The sequence below is a fragment of the Megalopta genalis genome, unplaced genomic scaffold (assembly GCF_051020955.1).
Source record: "Megalopta genalis isolate 19385.01 unplaced genomic scaffold, iyMegGena1_principal scaffold0026, whole genome shotgun sequence".
NCBI classification, from domain to species: Eukaryota; Metazoa; Arthropoda; class Insecta; order Hymenoptera; family Halictidae; genus Megalopta; species Megalopta genalis.
In genome coordinates, this window is record NW_027476096.1 from 2,351,827 (window position 1) to 2,374,080 (window position 22,254).

The window sequence follows — 22,254 nt, forward strand, 5'->3', positions numbered from 1 at the left end:
CCGTCTGGCCACCGCCTCGGTAGCCGGGCGTGCCCTGCCAGTGCGGCCAGGGCAGCGGCCGCCGTGGCGACTATACAGCAGTCGGCGTCTACTGACGCCGCCGTCGCGCCCGCGGAGGCGGATGGGGCCACTAAAGCCCCAGACGCCCCAGGGCCCCCGGGCCTGATAATCCAAGCCAACCTGAACTGCTCGGCCAGAGCGCAGGATCTTCTGTTTCAATGCCTGGCCGAGCAGGGTGCCGGGTCGGCCGTCATGGTGGAGCCGCACAGGGTCCCCAAACATCCACACTGGATGGGGGACTCGGTTGGCTCCGCTGCGATAATATGGGCTGGGAGGCCGGGGTCCCCGCCGTGCTCGGTTATCGAGCGCGGCCTGGGGTACGTGGCCGTTGATTGGGGCGGCACCGCGGTTGTGACGATATACGCACCTCCAAGGTGGTCCCTCGACGAGTTAGAGCAGTACCTGGACGGGGTAGGGAGATGCGTCTCCCGCTGCCATCCCCCCCGTCCGGTGCTGGTCCTGGGGGATTTCAATGCCAAGGCCATGGCTTGGGGTTCCCCCGGAACTGACTCGAGGGACCGGGAGGTGCTGGATTGGGCGGCAGGACTCGAGCTCCGTCTCCTAACCACGGGCTCGGTCCATATGTGCGTGCGGCATAACGGGGGGTCCATCGTTGATCTTTCATAGGCAACGCCCCCGGTCACGCGCCGTATTACGGGGTGGAGGGTGGCGGAAGAGGTCGAGACGCTATCTGACCATAGATACATAATTCTCAGCCTCTCCGCCGCCCCACCATCGACACCCCAGACGTCGCCCAGCCGATGAGGGTTCGCCTCAGCCGCGGTGGGCGCTAAAGCGCCTCGACCAGGACGCTCTGATGGCGGCAGTCCACGTCGTGGCCTGGTCAGCAGCACCGGCCGGGCCAGTAGACGGGAATGGGAGGCCCATTGGTTCCGGGGCGCAATGACATCGATTTGCGACGTCGCCATGCCCCGGGCCAGGGTCTTTCCAAGGAAGGCGGTGTACTGGTGGTCGCGCGCGATAGCGTAGTTACACACCGAGTGCGTCCACGCGCGGCGCCAGTACGCTCGCGCCCGTCGATGACGACGAACAGACGATGTGCTGACTGTCCAGCTGTACGGGCGATACAGGGAGAAGGTGGTCGCCCTGCAGCTGGCCATCAGGCGGGCAAAGGGTTGGGCCTAGCGCGATCTCCTCGGTTCTCTGAACCGAGATCCGTGGGGGCGCCCATATAAGATGGCAATGGGACGATTACGTCCCTGGGTGCGCCCCGTAACGGAGAGCCTGGATCCGGGGCTACTCGGGCGGGTCGTGGACGCGTTATTCCTCGTTAGCGGGGAGGCGTCCCTGCCCGTCCCTGAGCCAGAGGACCATGAGTGGTCCCCGGATCTTGAGGTCGCGCCGTAGGAAATAGCCGGGGTCGTCAAATGGCTACGGGGCAAGAATACTGCTCCGGGGCCGGACGGTATCCCCGGCCGGGTCTGGTTGCTCGCCATGAGCGTCCTGGGGGAGAGGCTGAGAAGCCTCTATTCGGTCGACCTCATTCTGAAGTCGACGACGTTCCCCGACCTCTGGGGAGAAAGTCGAATGGTCCTCTTGAGGAAGGATGGGAGGCTAGTGGATTCTCCCTCCGCGTACCGGCCCATTTGTCTTCTGGATGAGGTGGGCAAGATCCTCAAGAAGATCATTGTTGCCCGTCTCTCCAGGCACCTGTTCCGCGACGGCCCCGATCTGGCGGACTGCCAGTTTGGCTTCCGGGAGGGGCGGTCGACGATCGACGCAATCGATCGTCTTAAGTCCCTCTCGGACAATGCCGTGGAAAGGGGCGGGGTGTGCTTGGCGGTGTTCATTGACATCGTCAATGCGTTTAACACCCTGTCCTGGTCCGCTATTAGGGAGGCCCTCATCGACCACCAGGTGCCTCCCTATCTGAGGGAGGCAAGGGTCCCCTCATATTCGCAAGGGTCTGTTTTAGGACCGCTCCTGTGAGACCTGGGATACAACGCGGTCCTGGAAAAGGCCTCCCTGCTCGACGGTGCCACTCTCGTCTGCTACGCGGACGACACGTTGGTGGTCGCCATCAGGAATACCTTTGAGAGGATCATCCGACGGGCGGATGTTGCAGTGGCAGCCGTCGTCGCTAGGATCCGCGATCTGTGGCTGAAAATAGCCTCGGAGAAGGCCGAGGCTGTCTGGTTTCACGGACTGCCTCGGTCTCGGCCACCGGCCAGATCGTGGATCCGGGTTGGAGAAGCCTGCGTCAAGGTGAAGTCCGAGTTGAAATATCTCGGACTGATCCTCGACAACCGCTCGAGCTTCGATGCGCATCTCGACCGTCTCATCCCCCGGGTGGACAGGGCGGCGGCCTCTTTAGGCCGTCTGTTGCCCAACCTCGGGGGTCCGGGAGATCTGGTGCGCCGCCTATACCTGGGCGTGGTGCGGTCTATGGCCTTATACGGTGCCCCGATATGGGCGCCGCACGTGATAGCCAGCTGGCACAACACGCGGTTGTTGCGCCGGCTGCAGAAGCGGATGATCATCCGCCTCATACGGGGATACCGCACCACGTCTACCGTTGCGACGCATGCACTGGCGGGGGAACTTCCCTTCGAGCTTCAGGCGGCGGTGTGTGCCTATGTTTATAATCGCACAAGCATCGCCAGCCGTGCTCGGGGGGCCCCGCCGGAGCGAGAGACGATCGAGTGCTTCGAGCTCCGCGCCCGGCGACTAGCGTTCGCCAGATGGCGTGCCGAGCTTTGCTCCCACACCGGCGAACGCGTCCCCGGGGCTCTCCTGCCGCACTTCACCATGTGGCGGGAGAGACGGTTTGGCAGGTTCTCCTACCGAGCGACGCAGGTGTTCACCGGGTATGGCTGCTTCGGTGTCTACCTGTGTCGCATCGGGCGGGAAGCGACGACGGTGTGCCACCATTGTGGCGCGGAGGAAGACTCGGCGCAGCACACGCTGGAGGAATGTCCCGCCTTTTCAGCTCTGCGCCGTGTCCTGAAACGGAAAGTCGGTCACGACTTCGCACTCTCCAGCCTAGTTGGGACCATGCTGGAGAGCGAGCGGATCTCGCCCGACAGGTCCGGGGACGGCGTGTGCGCCCACGCCGAGAACCCCCGGGCAGCTGAGAGTAGGCGGGCGGCGGGTGTACCACAACATGCTGGTTTCATTGCCCGCCGCTCGCCAAAAGAGGAGGACTTCCCCTGTTGGGAGTGGGAGGTGACGAGTTGCCTCAAAGAGGCGAGGGTGATATATAATCATCCAATATACTCGTCATCCCCCCCCCCCGGCGGCCGCTGTGATCAGGGCGGGGGCCCTGGTCACTTTTCGCGCGGTCGCCGTGTCGGGGCGGTACGGGGTGCCGTCGCTACCATCTTGACGACCGGCCAGGCGAGAGGAAGCCGCGGTAGTGTTCTTCAAGAGTTCCCGTGGCTCCCCCGTTGAATCGCCAGCGATTGGTCCAGTGTCCTCAGGTCGCCATGGAGGTTTTAGTGGGTCAAACCCCACACTACCCTCCTCCCGCTCCCCCGGGCGGGCGGGGGTGTCTGGCAAGCAGATTTCCTCCACGTAAAATAAAAAAAGAGGTTATGATTACTGGCCTATGAATTACAGTTTACTTCTTTGTTTACATCAGTTAAAAAGATATCTATGGTAGATGGATGATCATCCCCCCGTGTCCGCTACCTTGTCGTGGTGGGCGGGCTTCGTGCCCTAATGATCCTCAAGGCTGTGCCGGTGGGGATTTTATTCCCTGGCAGGTTCTACCTAGCCGGAGTGGCTTGAGGTGAGGGGCCAACTAAAGTCGGACACATACCGTAAACCTGTGGTCATGTTTTACAGGAACGGGGGTCTTGCCTTAACCGGCCGGACCGCGAGGATGACAACCTCTCTAAAAAATCCCTAGCCCCAAGCAGTGTTGCGCGGTGAAGAGGGCGTAGCTGGAGTAAGCGCCAGCTATGGTTGGTGGGTGCACCAATCGTTAGCGGACAACCCCGGGGTACCTGGCGACCCCCCGGGCGTATTAGCCTTCCCCGGGTATGGCGGCTCTACCCGGGGTGACCTCCTTTCCGACCACACTCGTGGGATCAGATATGGATTCTTTTTCAAATACAACCGGGGAGGGGGGAAACGAGCGTGAGGTGGAGGTGCGCGGGCCTATCGTGCGCCTCAAAAGATGTACAGAGCCGGTGTCGCGGAGGCATTCTGCAACACGCGGCGCAAAGAGGCCTGCGGAGGGCCTTGGCGACTGCGACGGGGGGGAGGAGTCGGACTTCTCCGTCTCCTCCCACCACTCGTCGCAGAGCGTCCCGGGCACCTCCACGAGGAAACGGGGCCGGCCACCGACGACCGGGCAATACGTTGGCCTCCAAGAGGCCAAACGCAAACAGGATGAGGCTGAAAGAAGCATCATAGCGGGCATTTTCGACCCGGTTGCCCCGGGACCGAGGCCCGCGAGTTCGAGCGACCCGCTTCCGGACGAGTTCGAGGTCGCTGCGGATTTCCGGGGCCGCCCGACGCGGGACGTTGCGGCCGCGGTAATGGAGTGCCTGGGCGATGTGGCCAGGATATCCAATGCCGCGACGGGGCTGAAGGCCAGTGCGGTGCGGTCCCTCCGGACGGCGGCCCTGAGCAGCCGGGTGGGCGTTGCGGAGCTGGCAGTTCGGTCGGCTCCCAGCGCCACCCGGCTGTTGGAGGCCGAGAACGCTCAATTGCGAGAGCAATTGGCGGAGTTGCGGGCGGAGGTCGCCAGACTCCGTCAAGCGGTGGAGGCGGGGCCGGCTGTTGCCGGGATGGCTCCGCCGCTGCCCCCTGATGGGGGCAAGGGGTTGCTGCCGGTTATCGGCGCTCGGGGGCCCCAGTCCCCTGGGCGAGGAGGGTCCTCGCCCCCACCCGCGGCTGTGCCAGCCGACTTGCTGGCACAGATCGGCTCCCTTATCGACGCCAAATTGGCATCGTTCAGAAGGGAGCTGGTCCCGCGGGTGCGAGGCCCGCGATCGGCGGCACCCGTGCCGCCCGCCCCACCCCTGCCGATGGACAGGAGGGGGGGAAAGAAAAAGGGTGGCAGTGGGGGAGAGACTGTGGTCGCTAAGGCGACACAAATGCAGCCCGCCCCCACTGTTGCGCCGCCCTCCACCACACCTCCAACTGAGGTGTGGTCAAAGGTAGTTGGCCGGAAGGCCAAAAGGGCGGCTGCCGCAGATAAACCTGCGGCAGCTGCCAAGGCTGCTTTGACCGAGAGGGCGGCGAAGCGGGTGGCACCGGCTGCTCCCAAAAGGGCTCCCCTGCCGCCACGTCCGCCCCGCACGGCTGCCGTTACTCTAACGGTACCGGCCGGCGGGGCGATGAGTTACGCCGAGGCGATGGCCACTGCCAGGTCCAAAATAGACCTGGCAGAACTTGGCATCGCCTCGCTGAAGCCCAGGAGAGCGGTGACGGGGGCAATAATTTTAGAGGTCCCCGGAGCTGATGGAGCAGCCAAGGCCACTGCCCTGGCCTCTAAGATGGCTGACGCGCTGGCAGGGACCGGCGTGAAGGTCGCGCGCCCAATCAAAAAGGCCGACCTTAGGGTGCGCGGCCTGGTCGACTCGACCACGCCGGTGGAGGTCGCCGCAGCTGTCGCCCGTGTGGGAGGGTGCGACCGGGGGGATGTGAAGACCGGCGAAATCCGGTCTTCCCCCTCTGGTTTGGGCACCCTCTGGGTCCAGTGCCCTGCTGCGGCCGCGCGCAAAGTTGCGGTCGCTGGCAAATTGACAGTGGGCTGGACCCAGGCGACGGTGGAGGCCCTCAGCGCCCGCCCCTTGCAGTGCTACCGCTGCTTTAGCTTAGGCCACACGAGGCAGCGGTGCACTGCGGCCGAGGATCGGTCCGGCTGCTGTTTTGGGTGCGGCAGTCAGGACCACAGGGTGGCTGGCTGCACTGAACAGCCAAAGTGCCCGCTTTGCGCGGGTGCTGGCAAGCCGGCCGGCCACCGCCTCGGCAGCCGGGCGTGCCCTGCTAGCGCGAGACGCGGCAGAGGGAGCAGGGGGAGGAGAACCACGACGGCCAAGGCGGCAGCCGCCGTGGCAGCTACTAATACAAAAGATCCGGCACCCAAGGATGCCACCGTCACGCCCGCGGGGGCGGTTGGGGCTGATAAAACCCCAGACGCCACCGCTCCCGCGGCGGCGATGGAGATTGAGGCGCCGGAGTAATGGGGCCTACTGGCCCTATTATTCAGGCCAACCTGAACCGCTCGGTCAGGGCACAAGACCTTTTTGTGCAATTCCTGGCCGAGCGGGGTGCCGGGTTGGCCGTAGCGGCGGAGCCGTACCGGGTCCCCGACCATCCACATTGGATGGGGGACTTGGACGGCTCCGTCGTTATAATATGGGCAGGCCGGCCGGGGTCCCCGGCGTGCTCCGTTATCGAGCGCGGCCGGGGATACCTGGCCGTTGACTGGGGCGGCACCGTGGTTGTGGCGATCTACGCACCTCCGAGGTGGTCCCTCGTGGAGTATGAACAGTATCTGGACGTGGTGGGGAGATGCGTCTCTCGCTGCCAGCCGCGTCCGGTGCTGGTCCTGGGGGACTTCAACGCCAAGTCTTCAGCTTGGGGTTCCCCCAGGACGGACCCGAGGGGCCGGGAGGTGCTTGATTGGGCGGCGGGACTCGGACTCTGTCTTCTAAACACGGGCTCGGTCCATACGTGCGTGCGGTATAACGGGGGGTCCATCGTTGACCTGTCATGGGCAACGCCCCCGGCCGTGCGCCGTATTACGGGGTGGAGGGTGGCGGAGGAGGTCGAGACGCTGTCCGACCACAGATACATTGTTCTCGGCCTCTCCGCCGCCCCATCGACGCCCCGACGTCGCCCCGCTGATGAGGGATCGCCTCAGCCACGGTGGGCGCTGAAGCGCCTCGACCAGGACGCTCTGATGGCGGCAGCCCACGTCGTGGCCTGGCCGGCAACACCGGCCGGGCCAGTCGACGGGACAAGGGAGGCCCATTGGTTCCGGGGCGCAATGACGTCGATTTGCGACGTCGCCATGCCCCGGGCCAGGGTCTTCCCGAGGAAGGCGGTGTACTGGTGGTCGCGCGCGATAGCGGATTTACGCACAGAGTGCGTCCGCGCGCGACGCCAGTACGCCCGCGCCCGTCGACGACGACGTTCCGACGTGGAGCTGGCCATCCAGCTGTATGGGCGATACAGGGAGAAGGTGGTCGCCCTGCAGCTGGCCATCAGGCAGGCGAAGAGCCAGGCCTGGCGCGACTTTCTCGGGTCTCTGAACCGAGATCCGTGGGGGCGCCCATACAAAATGGCGATGGGACGTTTACGTCCCTGGGCGCCCCCTCTGACGGAAAGCCTGGATCCGGGGATGCTCGGACGGGTCGTGGACGCGCTATTCCCCGTCAGCGGGGAGGCGTCCCGGCCCGTCCCTCAGCTAGAGGGACATGAGTGGTCCCCGGATCTGGAGGTCGCGCCGGAGGAAATGGCCGGGGTAGTCAAATGGCTTCGGGGCAAGAATACTGCCCCGGGGCCGGACGGTATCCCCGGCCGGGTCTGGTTGCTTGCCATGAGCGTCCTGGGCGGGAGGCTCAGAAGCCTCTTCTCCGGGCTCCTGAGGTCCGGGGTGTTCCCGGACCTCTGGAGGAGAAGTCGGATGGTCCTCTTAAAGAAGGATGGGAGGCCTGCGGATTCTCCCTCCGCGTACCGGCCCATTTGCCTCCTGGACGAGGTGGGCAAGATCTTTGAAAAGATCATTGCTGCCCGCCTCGCCAGGCACCTGTCCCGCGTTGGCCCCGATCTGGCGGACTGCCAGTTCGGCTTTCGGGAGGGGCGATCGACGGTCGACGCAATCGACCGTCTAAAGTCCCTCTCGGACAATGCCGTGGCACGGGGCGGGGTGTGTTTGGCGGTGTCGATCGACATCGTCAATGCATTTAACACCCTGCCCTGGTCCGCCATTAGGGAGGCCCTGGTTGAACACCAGGTGCCTCCCTATCTGAGGCGGGTGATAGGGGCCTACCTGCGGGACAGGTGGGTGGAATACCCGGGCCGGTACGGGACGATACGGAGGGAAGTGGACTGCGGGGTCCCACAGGGGTCCGTGTTAGGACCACTCCTGTGGGACCTGGGATATAACGCAGTCCTGAGGGCCTCCCTGCCCGACGGTGCCACTGTCGTCTGCTATGCGGACGACACGTTAGTGGTCACCGTCGGGGACACCTTCGAGAGGACCATCCGACGAGCGGAGGTTGCGGTGGCAGCCGTCGTCGCGAAGATCCACGATCTGGGGCTGAAGATGGCCCCGGAGAAGGCCGAGGCCGTCTGGTTTGGACGGCCTCGGTCGCGGCCACCGGCCGGATCGTGGATCTGGGTTGGAGGAGCCTGCGTCGAGGTGAAGTCCGAGATCAAGTATCTCGGACTGATCCTCGACAGCCACTGGAGATTCGGGGCGCATTTCGGCCGCCTCGTCCCCCGAGTTGAGAGGGCGGCGGCCTCGCTCGGCCGCCTGTTGCCCAATCTCGGGGGACCGGATAACATGGTGCGTCGCCTATACCTGGGCGTGGTGCGGTCCATGGCCTTGTACGGCGCCCCGATCTGGGGGCCGTCCGCGAGGGCAAGCCGGCGCATCACTTTGTTGTTGCGCCGGCTTCAGAGGCAAATGGCCCTTCGCCTCATACGGGGTTACCGCACCGCGTCTACCGTGGCGGCGCTTGCTCTGGCGGGAGAAATTCCCTTCGAGCTGCAGGCGGCGATGCGCGCCTATGTCTATAGGCGCATATGCATCGCTGGCCGGGCTCGGGGGGACCCGCCGGAGCAGGAGGCGGTCGACGGCTTCGAACTCCAGGCCCGGGGACTAGCGCTCGCCAGATGGCATGCGGAGCTTTGTTCCCATGCCGGCGAGCGCGTCCCTGGGGCTCTCCTGCCACACTTCACCTCGTGGCGGGAGAGGCGGTTTGGCAGGCTCACCTACCGTGCGACGCAGGTGTTCACCGGGCATGGCTGCTTCGGTGTGTACCTGTGTCGCATCGGTCGGGAAGCGACGACGGTGTGCCACCACTGTGGCGCGGAGGAGGACTCGGCGCAGCATACACTGGAGGTATGCCCCGCCTTTTCAGTGCTGCGCCGAGTCCTAAGACGGGAAGTTGGTCGCGACCTCGCTCTCTCCAGCTTAGTTGGGGCCATGCTGGAGAGCCCAAGAAAATGGGCGGCAGCCATCGCCTTCTGCGAAGAGGTGATGCTGCAGAAGGAGGCTGCCGAGCGGGGTCGCCGTGAGCGGGGGGTGCGGCGTGTGCGCCCACGCCTAGAGCCCCCCTCCCCGAGCAGATGAGAATAGGCGGGCGGCGGGTGTACCAGATTACTGGTTTAATTGCCCGCCGCCCGCCAACCCCCCCCCCCAACTGAAGCTGTCCTCCCCATAGTGGGAGTGACGAGGCGGTGTGGGGTGCGGTCCCCCGCACCGCCGAAGCAAGATGATTCATGGGGGGAGTATAAATCTCCCCCCCGGGACGCGGCCGGCCATCGCCATTCCATCCTGGTGGCCGGCCAGGCGAGGGGGAGCCGCGGTTGTGTTCTGAAAGAGTTCCCGTGGCTCCCCCGCTACTCGCCAGCGCCCTAGGCCGCCGTGGGGGTTTTAGCGGGTCAAAACCCGCACTACCCCCGCCCCGCCCCTCGGGCGGGACGGGGGTGTCTGACCAGCAGATTTTCCCCACGTTAAACAAAAAAAAAAAAAAAAAAAAAAAAGATGGATGATCATGGTATGAGAGGCAAATGGGTTCAGACGGAAAAATAATGCGGTATGCCGAACCAAGCATGTGGTCGAAAATTTGTTTGGCAGCCTTGTCGGGGCAAGAATTATCTCCACCCTAAAGAAACCATCCAGGTCCAACTGATCGAGGGGAGCTCGGGGTGAGCAATAGGAAATTTATACAGTGAGCATGAGTGTTTCGAGTTGGATAGCTACTACCTCAAAGGAATTGATATTAGACGTGTCCATTATTTGGAAATTGAGAGTATTCTTGATAGCGAAAGCCACTTTACCATCCCTGGAATCTCGATCCTTTCGGATTATTTGATACCCGGGGATGGTGAAAGTGGTACCAGAATCTAACCTGGTTTCGGCGATAAGAAGAATGTGAATTTGTCACGAGTTTAAACAATTCTAGGTAGGCTTGGAGTTTTTCAGCGTTGATGTTGCATTTCCTGAATTTACTGTTGATGGTTCTTATGGTTGAGAGCATTAGTTGAATGTTAGAGAGTTGCTTGAGTTCTTTTATCTCGGTCTCATGAGACTTGTGAGATCGTTCATATCATCTTCTAATTGGTCTGAGTACTCTATCGCGCTCAGCTGTTATCTGGGAGTAGGTAGGAGCTGGTATCAATTGATTGGTCCCATCCGGCATCCTGTTTAGGGCAGAGAGTCGCGATTAACCGTACTGGTAACGTTGGTCACTTCATTCTCTGGATAATTTTTTGTTCTTAGAGAATCAGTTTTACCGTACTGTCAACGTAGTGTGATTTTATTTGACCCGCTCGCTGATTCAAGATGTTTGACTTCTTTTCCAAGTATCGTAATAAGAAGGGGCATTCGGAATAGTTTGTCGTGTGTGGACCTTTACAATTGTGACATGTTGCAGTTTGCTAAGGAGTGACTGAATGCTTGTCAATGGTAGCATTGACTGTTTTTAGTGTTTGACATAAACTTCTCCCAGTAAATTTTGGCCCTGAATAGATACCGAATTTTTAAAATTTCGGAAATAGTTATGCAGGCTGGGAAATTTACCTTGTATGCACTTGAGCTTTTCAAGTTATAGCAGGAGACCGGGGTTTGACTTTGCGCTTTGATTTGGTTGATTATGTTTACTGGGATGCAGTCGGGGAGACCCTTCAGCACCATTGATAAAGTGCGCTTTCTTTTAGTAGCAAAAATGTGAAAATGAATTCCTCGGCTGTGGAGCCCGGCTTTTAACTCTATGAAGTCCGTTAAGTTGGTTAATTGAATTCTGACATTTTTATTTTATTTGAGGGTATAATTTTCGCCGTACGAGGTGGTGAATTCCTTTTTAAACTTGACTATAGAGTACTTGAAATTATAGATGTACAGTGGGGGCGGTTTGACAGGGTATTTCTTGTTGGATTTTAAATTTAGATTTAAATTTCCGAGCTGGGGTCATTTAAACGGTTATTTATTATTACTGAGTCATTGACACTTCGGTTTATGTTGGCGTAGGTGTTTTTGTTGACCTTTTTGTCTACCTTCTAGGTCGAAGGTAGTAAAAAACGAGGAACGGTTTTTGTTTGGTATATTAGATAATGCTGGAAAGTTTGAAGTTTCATCCGTTAGATTTGGCATATCAGAATTTTTGTCACGATTATTACGATTGGAGTTACTGTTAATTTTGTTTTTAATTTTATTTTTCGAGGGCGATCTAGTGCCACTGCTTGCACTGATATAAGCTTTGTGCTTTGTTGAAGTATTCAAGCTCGAACCTCTGAGTTGGTGGTTGGGTTTGAGGAACTCATACCGGTTTTATGAATTTACTTTCGCGAGACGAAATTTACTAGATTGTTATCTCGTGTGAGTTTTGGAGTGGGAAATTCCCAAGTGGGGGTTTCCTCCCTAACAGAAGCTTGGCATGAAATGCGGGGGGGGGGGGTATCAGCCGCACTTTCAAGTTCGACATTACCGATGATCTCTGTAACGGTGTCAGGAGGCACACTCTCAGGTACCGCTACTATGGATATAGGGGATTGAATGACGTCAGTATTTATTCAGTTTTTTTGAACTCACGTTTTGTTGGGACTTAGTCAGAGATTTCAGCTTCCTTCTCAGTACGATGAAGTTGTTGGTTCTCCCGTGAGAGCTTGCATCGACTCGGCAGTAGGCTGAGCTTTCTAGCATTGCCTAAGTAGTTCGCGCCCTCGCTTCTCATTGGTCAGTGTCATTAATAACTCGTAAACAAAGCCGCAGATTGCATTTTCGCTAAGGAAAAATTTACTTAAAATGACCTTAGCCAGTTAGTTAGAATACCCCCCCCCCCCCCCCATTTCCGTATTACGAGACATTTTTGGGATATCCTGTATGTAGGAGCCGAAGGTTAATAACCTCCGAAATCACAACACCAATCGATGCTCGTGGATTCCCGTGTGGTTAATCTTACGCAACATACATGTGCACGTATACGCAATCGTCGCAATTTAAACATCGCGATCCTGCTAGGACGATTGGCGCTGATCGAATGAAACGGCCAAATTCGAAGGAAGACACGTAACGGTCGATCAGCGCACCAATGAAAGGATGTGCTCGCAGAACTCGGGGCAGCACAACGAGAACGAGGACAAAAACGCGACGAACGTCGACATGCAATTTACGATCACGGTCACGAATACGATTACGATTACGATTTACGAACACGACTATGATCACAATCACGATTACGATTTGCGATGCGGATAACAATACGGAATTATATTACATCAAATACGACTTACGAACACGGTTTACGGTTTACGATTAAAAGGATTATTGTATATTGCTTTGCTATCTTTTTATATTGTATTTTGTGTGCGACACTCTTTAGTAATAAATAGAATAGTTACCAAAACATACTATTTCTTTATTTCATACGGATTGCATTTTCGCTAAGGAAAAAGTTACTTCAAATGACCTCAGGAACCTCACATTTCCCGGAAATAGAAAAATTTTCACTTCACAATCGGCTCAATTAATAATTAAAACGACTGTCACGGTTAAGCTGCTTACTATTTCGGCTCCGAAAAATTAGTAAATATTCTTTAGACGTTCTAAAGTAAAGGTGAACAGCGTTTTTCTTAAAAATATCACTATACGTAGTAAAAAAAATCCGGAAAGTTCACGCTCCGTGACTTGTTCAATACTTCAAACGCGGCTCGAATCTGTCCCGACCTTCTGTTAAAGTCTCGTGCTGCGGGCTCTCGAACTTTGCGCCCTCGCCTCTCATTGGTCACTGTTTTTCATTAATAACTCGTAAACAAGGCCGCTGATCGCGTTTTCGCTAAGAAGTTGCTTCAAATGACCTCAGGAACCCCTCATTTTTCGGAAATACGATAATTTTGAGTCACCCTATATAACCAGCAAGAAATTGCAATTTAATAAAGGAAACAAAAGTTAATCTTCAACAAAAAATTAGTGTCACCGTGATGTGTATCATCGACATGAATTCAACGACCTACATTATCATGATCTTTAGATGACCTCAAATTGATAAATCGTCGTTAATTTATTGCCACAATATTGAATTAATGCTTTATCTCCTCAAAATTTGTTCGTAATTGATAAAATTCTATTTCTGAATTTGCAGGTAAGCTGAAAAATGTGATCCTGTCATAAAAAGTACTAAAAAAAATTGAACGCACAGGTGGATTTTCGAGCAGTTACTATGGCTAAAGCAAAGCTGAGAAGGAACTTCTCGAGGAAAGCCTTACTTTGCAGCTAGCATTTGCCACTACTAAGGTTTTCAACCAGATCTCCCAGCATCCTAACCCTTTTACGACTTTTTTCCAGAAAGTAGGAACGTCCATCACCTATAACAAATGGGATTCGATGATACTAATGAATTACCGTTGGCAATCCAATTGGAATCGTCCAATCCCATTTGTGAGGAGGTTACTTCTCCGCCACTTGGAGCAGATTCCGAGCAGAATCACTAACACCATTGGACACACTGAGTCCAATCAGTCATGAACAGACACGAACAGTCAGAATGCTGGGAGGTCTGTTCTCAACTTCCTTTTAAAACTCGATGCACACCATATGTGACTTTGATGAGCTTCATCAAGACATGACAAAACAACAAAACCTAGGTATTTGCAATCTCTCTATTCATCTCTGGTATTTATTAAAAGTAGATGTAATAGGTCACAGACAGGCGGATTTGTCAATTCCCATTTAATGGCACGCCTCGATTCCACTCATTCCTCGATTTTTAAAATTTAAATTTTTTTGAAAACATATTTTGACATGAAAAAAATTTCTTTTGTATTTTCAACTTATTTTTTAATGTACAGTCATCTTCTTTTCAGTTGTTCCACCGATCATTCTGTATCATGAGAGATATTAAAATTTCAATTTATATTGTTAGGCCACTTATTTAAACACAGTTTTATATATTTGTACTAGTATAACTTTATTATTATTTGTGTCTATTTATTTTACAATGTATTACTTTTTAACACATAAATTCAAATTTATAACATAATGTTACTTGCAAGCGGGGTGAGTGTTTTGGGGTCTGAATAAATTGTTAGTTCCCGCCAAGTGGGTTCAATATATGTATCTTCTGGGAACGTCATATATACCGGTTCGTCGAAGAATTGTCCAACTTTCCATCCTGGCAAATTTTTCATTAACTCAGCTTCTTTCTCCCGTATAAGTCTCATATGTTTTAGTATCCTATTAACAAAAGAAATGAACCATTAAACACAATACTAATGATATCTGATTTAAACCATCTACACACTCCAGAAATAGTTGCACTTAAGATTTATTAAATTGAGCTTTACCATTTAATTAAATAATTTAATTTTTAATAATTTTACAGTTTATGATTTTAGTAGTCTAAAAAAACTATTAAATTATTTGCTCTTCAACTTTGCAGATGATTTTATTATACTTTCATTAAGTTACACTAACTTTAAGAAAAAGTATTTGACCACTCAACTCTCTATTTATTGTTTCTCCTACAGGCAAACATTATATATTTTCTTTAACTACCAAGAGTGTGGACAATGCTTTGAATAAAACTGAACTTTTGGGTTTGTATAACTGTCATTTATTTCAAAAAAGTTTTTGTTTAACGATTGTAGGTTAAATAGTAATTTTATGTATAAAAAAGAAAACCCCATTGAAATTTTTTATTTGAGCCTTCCTTAAAAGAGAGATATCAAGTCAAACATCGAAAACGGGGTGTTCTAGTCCACGGCCTTGTGATATTAATGAGGACATGACCTGAGAAAGATCTGTGAAGGTCACGTTTTTTAGATGAAAACTTGCATTTTTTTATTACATTTTATTAAGAACCGACTATTGTGTGTTCTGATTTTCTTTGGATGGTTATTAAATCATTCCATACCACCAAAGGAGGAGAGCTTCGACTGTTTTACTGTTATTTTTGCCTAACGAATACTGTCATGTTCAATGACCTTGAAATATGTTACCAAAATCAAAATTTCTTAACAACTTGTGTGTTATTTAACATTTTCATCTAACATGTTTGCAATTATTGTGATAGATTAGAGACTCATATTTGGAGGATAGTGCCATTTTCTAAAAATAGTTTATCATAGCTTATTTAATGCAATGTTATATCTAATGAAAAAGCAAATTCAATCATGTATAATACATATGTTGTGCTTCGAATTTAAAGATCCTTATATTATACGCAATTCGATTTGTATAAATTATTAAACAAAATAAAATAAATTATTATTATTGTTAAAAACAACGAAGTTATTTTAGGTGAAAATGTTAGGTAACTCACCTTGTAGAGAAAAAATTTATTCAGAATTTATAATTTTAGCAACATATTTTGTTATATAGATTTATAAATTGCAAGAAATAGTACAACATCCATTTCAATCATTTTCAAAAAACATGCATGATCAAATTATAATTACATAAATACCTTCTTTGACCTTGACTTTAATATTTCATATGTTAAAAATCGGTTTTTCTAATGCTTTTTTCGCAAATAAAATAAGTTACTTATTACGTATAATGAATAAGAGTGGTCTAGAGCATGTCGTGTTTGGTATCATTTTAATTGGAAAAATGTAACCAATATATTTAAAAAATTTTCATGTATAAAAAATTAGAAATAAAAAAGCTAGGTCAACGTTTTTATTCTATCACTACAATGTTTCCAGCTTTCGCTCGACCCGAGTTTGGTTCTATCTCTCTCTCTCTCACGAGATGTCGGCAACAATAAAGGCGGGCCGCGAGGCTCGAAGAAACCAATTCCTGTGTGCTACACTCGACACCTTAGAGTTCGGTCCCGGCGACAAATAGAGATTTTACCTACTTTATCATTCCTGCTTTACATCCAAAGAATCAGTAGAATCATTTACAAAGTAGTTCCTCATTAGTATACCACTTTACAATGTTAGTATGTAGTCAATTTAATGTTTTGCTTTAACAGTGACATTTTCTGAATGTATATATATGTTCATTTTACTTCAAACATTAAAAATAATCAAAATTATGCAAATAGTCTTACGCTCTATCTCTTTCTGCTTCCAACAGTGGCTGTAGAGCATGGCGTGCACTTCTCATTTCAAGCGCATTCTCTTTAATTTGTTTATAACTTAGACCATATAGATATAATCCTCCAAATGTAGAAGTTAAGTAGATTGCTATTCCAAGACGACCTGAAAATTATTTTGTTATATATATTATTATAAAAATAATTTATATTAAGCTAATGCAAAAATAATGGTGATTTTCAGTCGACAACTTCAAACATATATATCAGTTCGAAATAAATTTTTTATTCTAATAGCAGGTTTTGCTCCATTTTTTATTCTGATAACAGGATTCACTTCATAATTTTGGAGTCAATAAATTCTCCTGCAAGAAATTATCCACATGCTCGAAAAATTGGAATTTTGTTAATGAGAGGTTTGGTAATGAAACATGACAAGTTTTGCTGGATGCGTTGAGAACAATCTCTTAGATAGCTTTAAACTGATTGGTTTTAATTAGTGCCTTTATATTCATGCATTGATCTTTGAAGCTCTTCCCTATAATACCAAATTTTTCAAACCAAAATTACACCATATATTCACTAATAGTTCCTATACCAAATGCATTATTGAAATTGCACTTTCATGAGGTAACATATACTAATGATTTTTAATGATAGGTTTATGGTATAAATAGTACATTACATAAATGCATCCAAGTTAAAAATTTATTCACAAATGATAAGACAAAGTTTAAAAATACAAAAGCCAACGTTATTTTTATAACAACCAAATACGTACACACAAATGAAAACTGTTTATTTTCTTATATAAATATATGTAAATACCTCCAATAACAGTACGTAGTGGAATTCTTTCAATTTGATAAGGGGCATATCCTCCCTTCGGAGGCATATCCTGAAGTACAGATTTTGCTGCAGTTGCCATAATTATGTATGACTATAACATAGCCATGGACGTAATAGTAGCAGTAATTCTTCACACTCCCGTCTTCGATTTTGCATTACTCAGATACAGTAATGAGACTACTCCTGCACGGTTTTCCTATTCCCTCAGTTGCCACGCACATCCCCACCATTTTACTCCGCATCAAAACGCAGTGAATCTTGTCTCAGTAGTAAATCTTTAGCCAATTAGAGCAAAGAAAATTTCTATATCTACCCTCGCTAACGGATCGAGCTGCGGCCTGGATATGAGCAGGAGTAGGACCCATTACTGTAGCTATGAAAAGTTCATCGCTCCAACGCATACGGCGCTGAGATAGGAAATCCTATATCACTATCCCTGCACTACCTTTCCTTACACTGTGACTTTAGCATCTTCATGATTACTTACAATTTCTTCTTTGCTAATTAGACTTTACAATTAGTCGTAACTTGAATGAATTAATATATAGTTTATGTACGTGACATTTAAATATCTTAAAGGTCTTATAAATTATAATAAATTTTATACTATCTGAAAATTATACTTTATTTACTTATTTCAAGAGATAATATATAACTTTATATTACCGCAAATTTAAACAAATTAATATTATTTATCATTATATATTTAAATAACAAAACTTCTGTTATTTGAAAAACATTTTAATTAAATTATATTTGAACGATGTTCAACTTATTTTCCATATTAATTTTATTTAAAGATTTTTATAAATATTCAACTTGAAAAATGTTATCTACATTACTGTAAAAGCCATACGATTTTATTTATTATTTCAATGTGATTTTATTTGTTTCGCCCAATTGAAACATTAAAGTTTCTCTAACACAAATATCCACAAGGTATTCATTGCGAATTAATGTTATACACACATGACTGATAAATAACTTAATTCTGCATGTGTATTGATATTTTTTCTGAATAAATACGTACTATGAAATCGGAGTACTTAGAACATAAAATCAATACATTATAAATTTTAGTATAAATGAAGTGGTCGTTATTATGTAAAAGGAAACTTTATGTAATATGTACAGTTTTTTTAATAGAAATAATTTTAACATTATAATTTTATATTTGAATATTTGGACTAGTGTCATAACAGTATTGGTAAGTAAAGGTGGTTTAAACAATAAAAAAAGGGTATCTAATAATGGAACATAACACAACTATATGTAGTTGGCAAGTGTAGAACGGCAATGCTCATGAAAATTTGTACGTGTGATATGTTGGTATCTATTTTTTATTAATATCTATTTTATTAATATATATATAAAAGTTTATACAATATATTTTCACTTTTTTAATTATTAAGTGTTTGGAAAGTATATGAAATTTATTTAATTTTCTAATACTAAATTAGGTGAGATTATGAATAAGGTTATGTAGTTTTTTGTCAAGTATACAATATTGATAAAATATATTCTTGTAGATTTATTTAAATATAAGTTTTAATGCGCATGAAGGTCATTCTAAAAATGAAATTCACAAGTAAGGAGGTATAATCAAGCGTTGAAAAATTTCAAAAATATATATTTACATTTTTAGAAGTGTAGATTACTCCTTGAAATATTTAAAAATTTATTATTATAACATTGATATTTTATGTTTATATTATGTACCTATTATTACATACATTTTACTTGATTTTTCAGACAAACTCTTCTATGCATTTTTAATTGATCTAAACTTATGAGACAAGTATAAAATAAACATTTTGTCTTCCTTCAAGATAAATAGAAACAGTTGAAATGGGTGCTGGACAAAGTGCTCGGAGACTTACCATTAATAACGAAGAAGAAATAGATGTTATTAAAGTTTCAAATTCAATTGTACAACGATTGACTCAGAAAGTGAATGAAGCTAATATTCAATCAGGAAATGAAGTAAGATCATCAACTTTGATGCCACCATTTCCTAATAAAGCTGTATCTTCACCATCATTTCAAAGTGGAGATGCACCCTCTGGATATCCTGCATATTATTATCCACAACTAACGTTAACTGCTCTTGAAATACAGCAACAAAAAGAGCAAGAACTTCTTACTCAAGATCAATATTGGCAAAAACGATTAGATAATTTAGAAAAAAATCATTTAAGAGTTAATCAAATTATAGATGAGGAATACAAAAAGGCTGTGGAAGAGTTGTATGTAAACGAGGGTATGTATATAAAATAATATAACAATGTAATATAATATATATTATAAATAACTTCCTTGTATCTTATTATGGTATACATTTCATTTCTACTTTTGTCTGATATCAAAGTAAATATTGCACTCAGACACCTATTTATTTAGTTAAATTAATTTGTATTAACTAATATAAGCTAACAAAGAAAATATTTTCTTTAACATCTAATGATACTGTCCAATACCAATTTTGCAACTCAATAAGCAATCCTGAACTGAATTGAATCATTGAATATTATTCGAAAGCCATTTGATCAGTCCTTGATCTTCATTTTTTGAGACATTTAATTTAAAAGACAGTGTAAATTTATAAACTCAAGAATTGTTTTGGTCAAATACAAGTGTATACAAATGTTTTTTGCATAGGATAATACTGTATAATCTACCAAATATAACAGTATATTCTTTTATTATTAATTACAAATATTTAGATATGTTTAAATAATGCTTTAACAATAAAAAACACTACCGGAAACAATAAGTTTATCAAATATTTAAATTCAAGAATTTTTTGTGTTGGAATTATTGAAGCTTTGTAAGTAAATTTTGAAACACAATGATAAATACATATATTTACAAGTTTATAAATATTTGAATGTTTGAACAATATTGAAAGAAAACAAGACACCTTTTTCATACTAACTTTATTGAACATTTTTCAATTTATTTTAAACATTTGTTACACTATGTATTGCATTTTACATTATTACACTATGTTCTTTGCAACTGTAAAAGAAATCTACAATACAGATTTTGCTTTCAATTGATAAAATAGAATGATTGTCAGAGAAAAGTAGACCATTGAAGATTTTTTGATAACTTTAAACGCTGTCTAAGCATGTTTAAATGTTTATAATGCACAAAATATATTCTGTTGCATTTAATCCAATATAAAAAATCGTTGTCTACAAGAAATATTCTTATAGTTGTTGCGGTTAATGCAGAAAAAAATTAAATTATCTTTCAAAGTTTATATGTAAATTAAATTTAAACGTTGTGAAATGTTTCAGAAACTGAAATCAGCATACGTCATTTATTTATTATAATTTTGCTAAAAATATATTTCAATCTATTGTATTAGAAAACATGTTTTGTATTGTTAAGTAATGTGTATATAGTTAAAGTTTTCTTTTAAATAAAATTTGTTAAAAGTTGAAACTCAAAAAGAATTAAAATTGATTAGGCATTCTAATGGAAAAGTTTGTTAAAAATGTTCACTATAATATGAGATGGAGAGAAAAGTTGTAAACTTAACTAACATGAAAAGTTATAAATTAACAAAATGTAAATCTTAATTGTTTGATTTTTCTGCAGATAAGAAGAAGCTCAGTATCCATAACACTATACAGCCATGTTTAGAGAATACAGATAAAGTAATCAAGTGTTACCAAGAACATCCGAAAGAAATTTTGAAATGTTCTAATCTAGTCGATGAATTTTATAATTGCGTGGATCAACGACGTGCGAGGGTGATTGCAGCACGTTGTTAATATTTTCCAATATTAAGCATAGTACTTGTTTCACATCTTAGTAATCCAAGCTAATGTTGTTTAATAAAACAATTTTTAGTGATTGCCAATAAATTAAATTATGTGTACGAAGATTTTGAATATTTATTACATTTACATTACTAACAATAATAGGCAACGATTTTTTCGTTAATGATAGCCAAAGTTTTTGTGTTGAATTTACAATGGCAGCAATAATATATTAGTAGTTACTAATCTGTAACTGCTAAAATGGATAATGAAGTGAAAGATATTTAAAGTAAAGTAGTAGTATTTTACTAGTATAGTAACTATTTCGTTACAGTTACATCACGTAACGTGATCAGCTCAATTTATTCTGTTGCTAGTGATTCGATTGGAAATTTTTTGAGTTAAAATAACATGGTTTAAGGAGAGCTTTAAGATGATTGTACAAAATTTTTTGTTAATCCCCTTTTTCTCGAAGTTATAAAGGTTACCTTCATTTTTTCATAGATTGACTTACAATTTTCTTGTACCCATCGTTAACATATACATGGTTTTATCAGAATGTAAACAAAAAAAATGTAAGTTTACCTATATAGTTTTATGTTTATCTGTAAATTGTTAACATTAAAGTCTATTTTTCTTATATTATGTTATTAATTTCTACGGTCCATTATTAATTACAGTAAATAATTAAAGCTGATATGAGCGAAAATACATGTGCTACACACTTAAAAATATCATATCCAGAAATACAGAGTGTGACACATAATTATCGCCACGATTTTTCAGGCACTTTCGACAGTCTGACAAAAAAATGTTTCGAATGAAAGTTAATCAGTATTTAATGGACTACATATTGAAATATAACAAATTTCAGAAACTACTGTTTTCGACTGGAGTCACCTTGACTTTTTTAAATATCACCCTGTATTTTTGACTTCGTAGGGTTAATGTTGACCTTCAGAAGACCTTGACTCCAGCAATTTCGGTTGGAACAACAAAAGCGTTAATATCGAAAGCTATTTTATTTCATTGCATTTACAATAAGTGCTCAAAGTGTAGTACATTTTCTTGTAAGGACAAATCCGATCATGTAAAGCAAATTACTATTAGTTGTCACGACGAACTTCCTCACATGCTGTGCGGATTCGCTGTTTCAAATATTCAATATTTCGAATTGGTACAGCGTAGGGCGTAGACTATTGACTGTAAGTGACCCCACAACAAAATTTTAGTGCGGACAAGTCGGGGGTTTACACTTCGAGCATTGAGCACGTAAATTCAACGAAATAAAATAGCTTTCGATAATAACGCTTTTGTTGTTCAACCCTAAATTACTGAAGTCAAGGTCATTTCAAGATCATAGATCAATCTTTGAATTCATTTTTTCA

At 46.4% G+C, this 22,254-nt stretch overlaps 2 protein-coding genes and 1 long non-coding RNA gene across 8 annotated transcripts; 2 read left to right on the forward strand and 1 right to left on the reverse strand.

The window, feature by feature from the left end:
• The first annotated feature begins 13,000 nt into the window (after positions 1–13,000).
• Positions 13,001–16,247, forward strand: LOC117227923 (uncharacterized). The gene is made up of 3 exons (XR_004492190.2): positions 13,001–13,851; positions 14,734–14,802; positions 15,913–16,247. It is a non-coding gene; the product is annotated as an uncharacterized LOC117227923 (long non-coding RNA).
• Positions 14,149–17,312, reverse strand: ND-B16.6 (NADH dehydrogenase (ubiquinone) B16.6 subunit). The gene is made up of 3 exons (XM_033483472.2): positions 17,076–17,312; positions 16,263–16,413; positions 14,149–14,440 (listed from the first exon to the last, which is right to left on the reverse strand). Exons 1-3 carry the CDS (start codon positions 17,173–17,175, stop codon positions 14,236–14,238), a joined length of 456 nt encoding a protein of 151 aa, XP_033339363.2. The 5' UTR covers positions 17,176–17,312; the 3' UTR covers positions 14,149–14,235.
• Positions 17,313–17,937: 625 nt separating this feature from the next.
• Positions 17,938–20,989, forward strand: Chchd3 (Coiled-coil-helix-coiled-coil-helix domain containing 3). Of its 6 annotated transcripts, none has more exons than XM_033483470.2 (3): positions 17,938–18,408; positions 18,926–19,356; positions 20,703–20,989. In XM_033483470.2, exons 2-3 carry the CDS (start codon positions 18,945–18,947, stop codon positions 20,876–20,878), a joined length of 588 nt encoding a protein of 195 aa, XP_033339361.1. In that variant the 5' UTR covers positions 17,938–18,408; positions 18,926–18,944; the 3' UTR covers positions 20,879–20,989. The 6 variants fall into 6 exon arrangements, with proteins under 6 accessions (XP_033339361.1, XP_033339359.1, XP_076383710.1 ...); XM_033483468.2 differs by having other exon boundaries at positions 17,942–18,421; positions 18,849–19,356; XM_076527595.1 differs by having other exon boundaries at positions 17,942–18,303; positions 18,849–19,356.
• Positions 20,990–22,254: the final 1,265 nt, after the last annotated feature.

What these genes read in the sequence shown, in the direction of transcription:
- ND-B16.6 (XM_033483472.2), bottom strand. Translation starts at nt 17,175, where the DNA reads ATGGCAACTGCAGCAAAATCTGTACTTCAGGATATGCCTCCGAAGGGA. An exon ending in ACTACGTACTGTTATTGGAG is followed by an intron (nt 16,414 to 17,075) that starts GTATTTACATAT and finishes AATAATTTTCAG; the next exon opens with GTCGTCTTGGAATAGCAATC. An exon ending in GAAGCAGAAAGAGATAGAGC is followed by an intron (nt 14,441 to 16,262) that starts GTAAGACTATTT and finishes TTTTGTTAATAG; the next exon opens with GATACTAAAACATATGAGAC.
- Chchd3 (XM_033483470.2), top strand. Translation starts at nt 18,945, where the DNA reads ATGGGTGCTGGACAAAGTGCTCGGAGACTTACCATTAATAACGAAGAA. An exon ending in AGAGTTGTATGTAAACGAGG is followed by an intron (nt 19,357 to 20,702) that starts GTATGTATATAA and finishes ATTTTTCTGCAG; the next exon opens with ATAAGAAGAAGCTCAGTATC.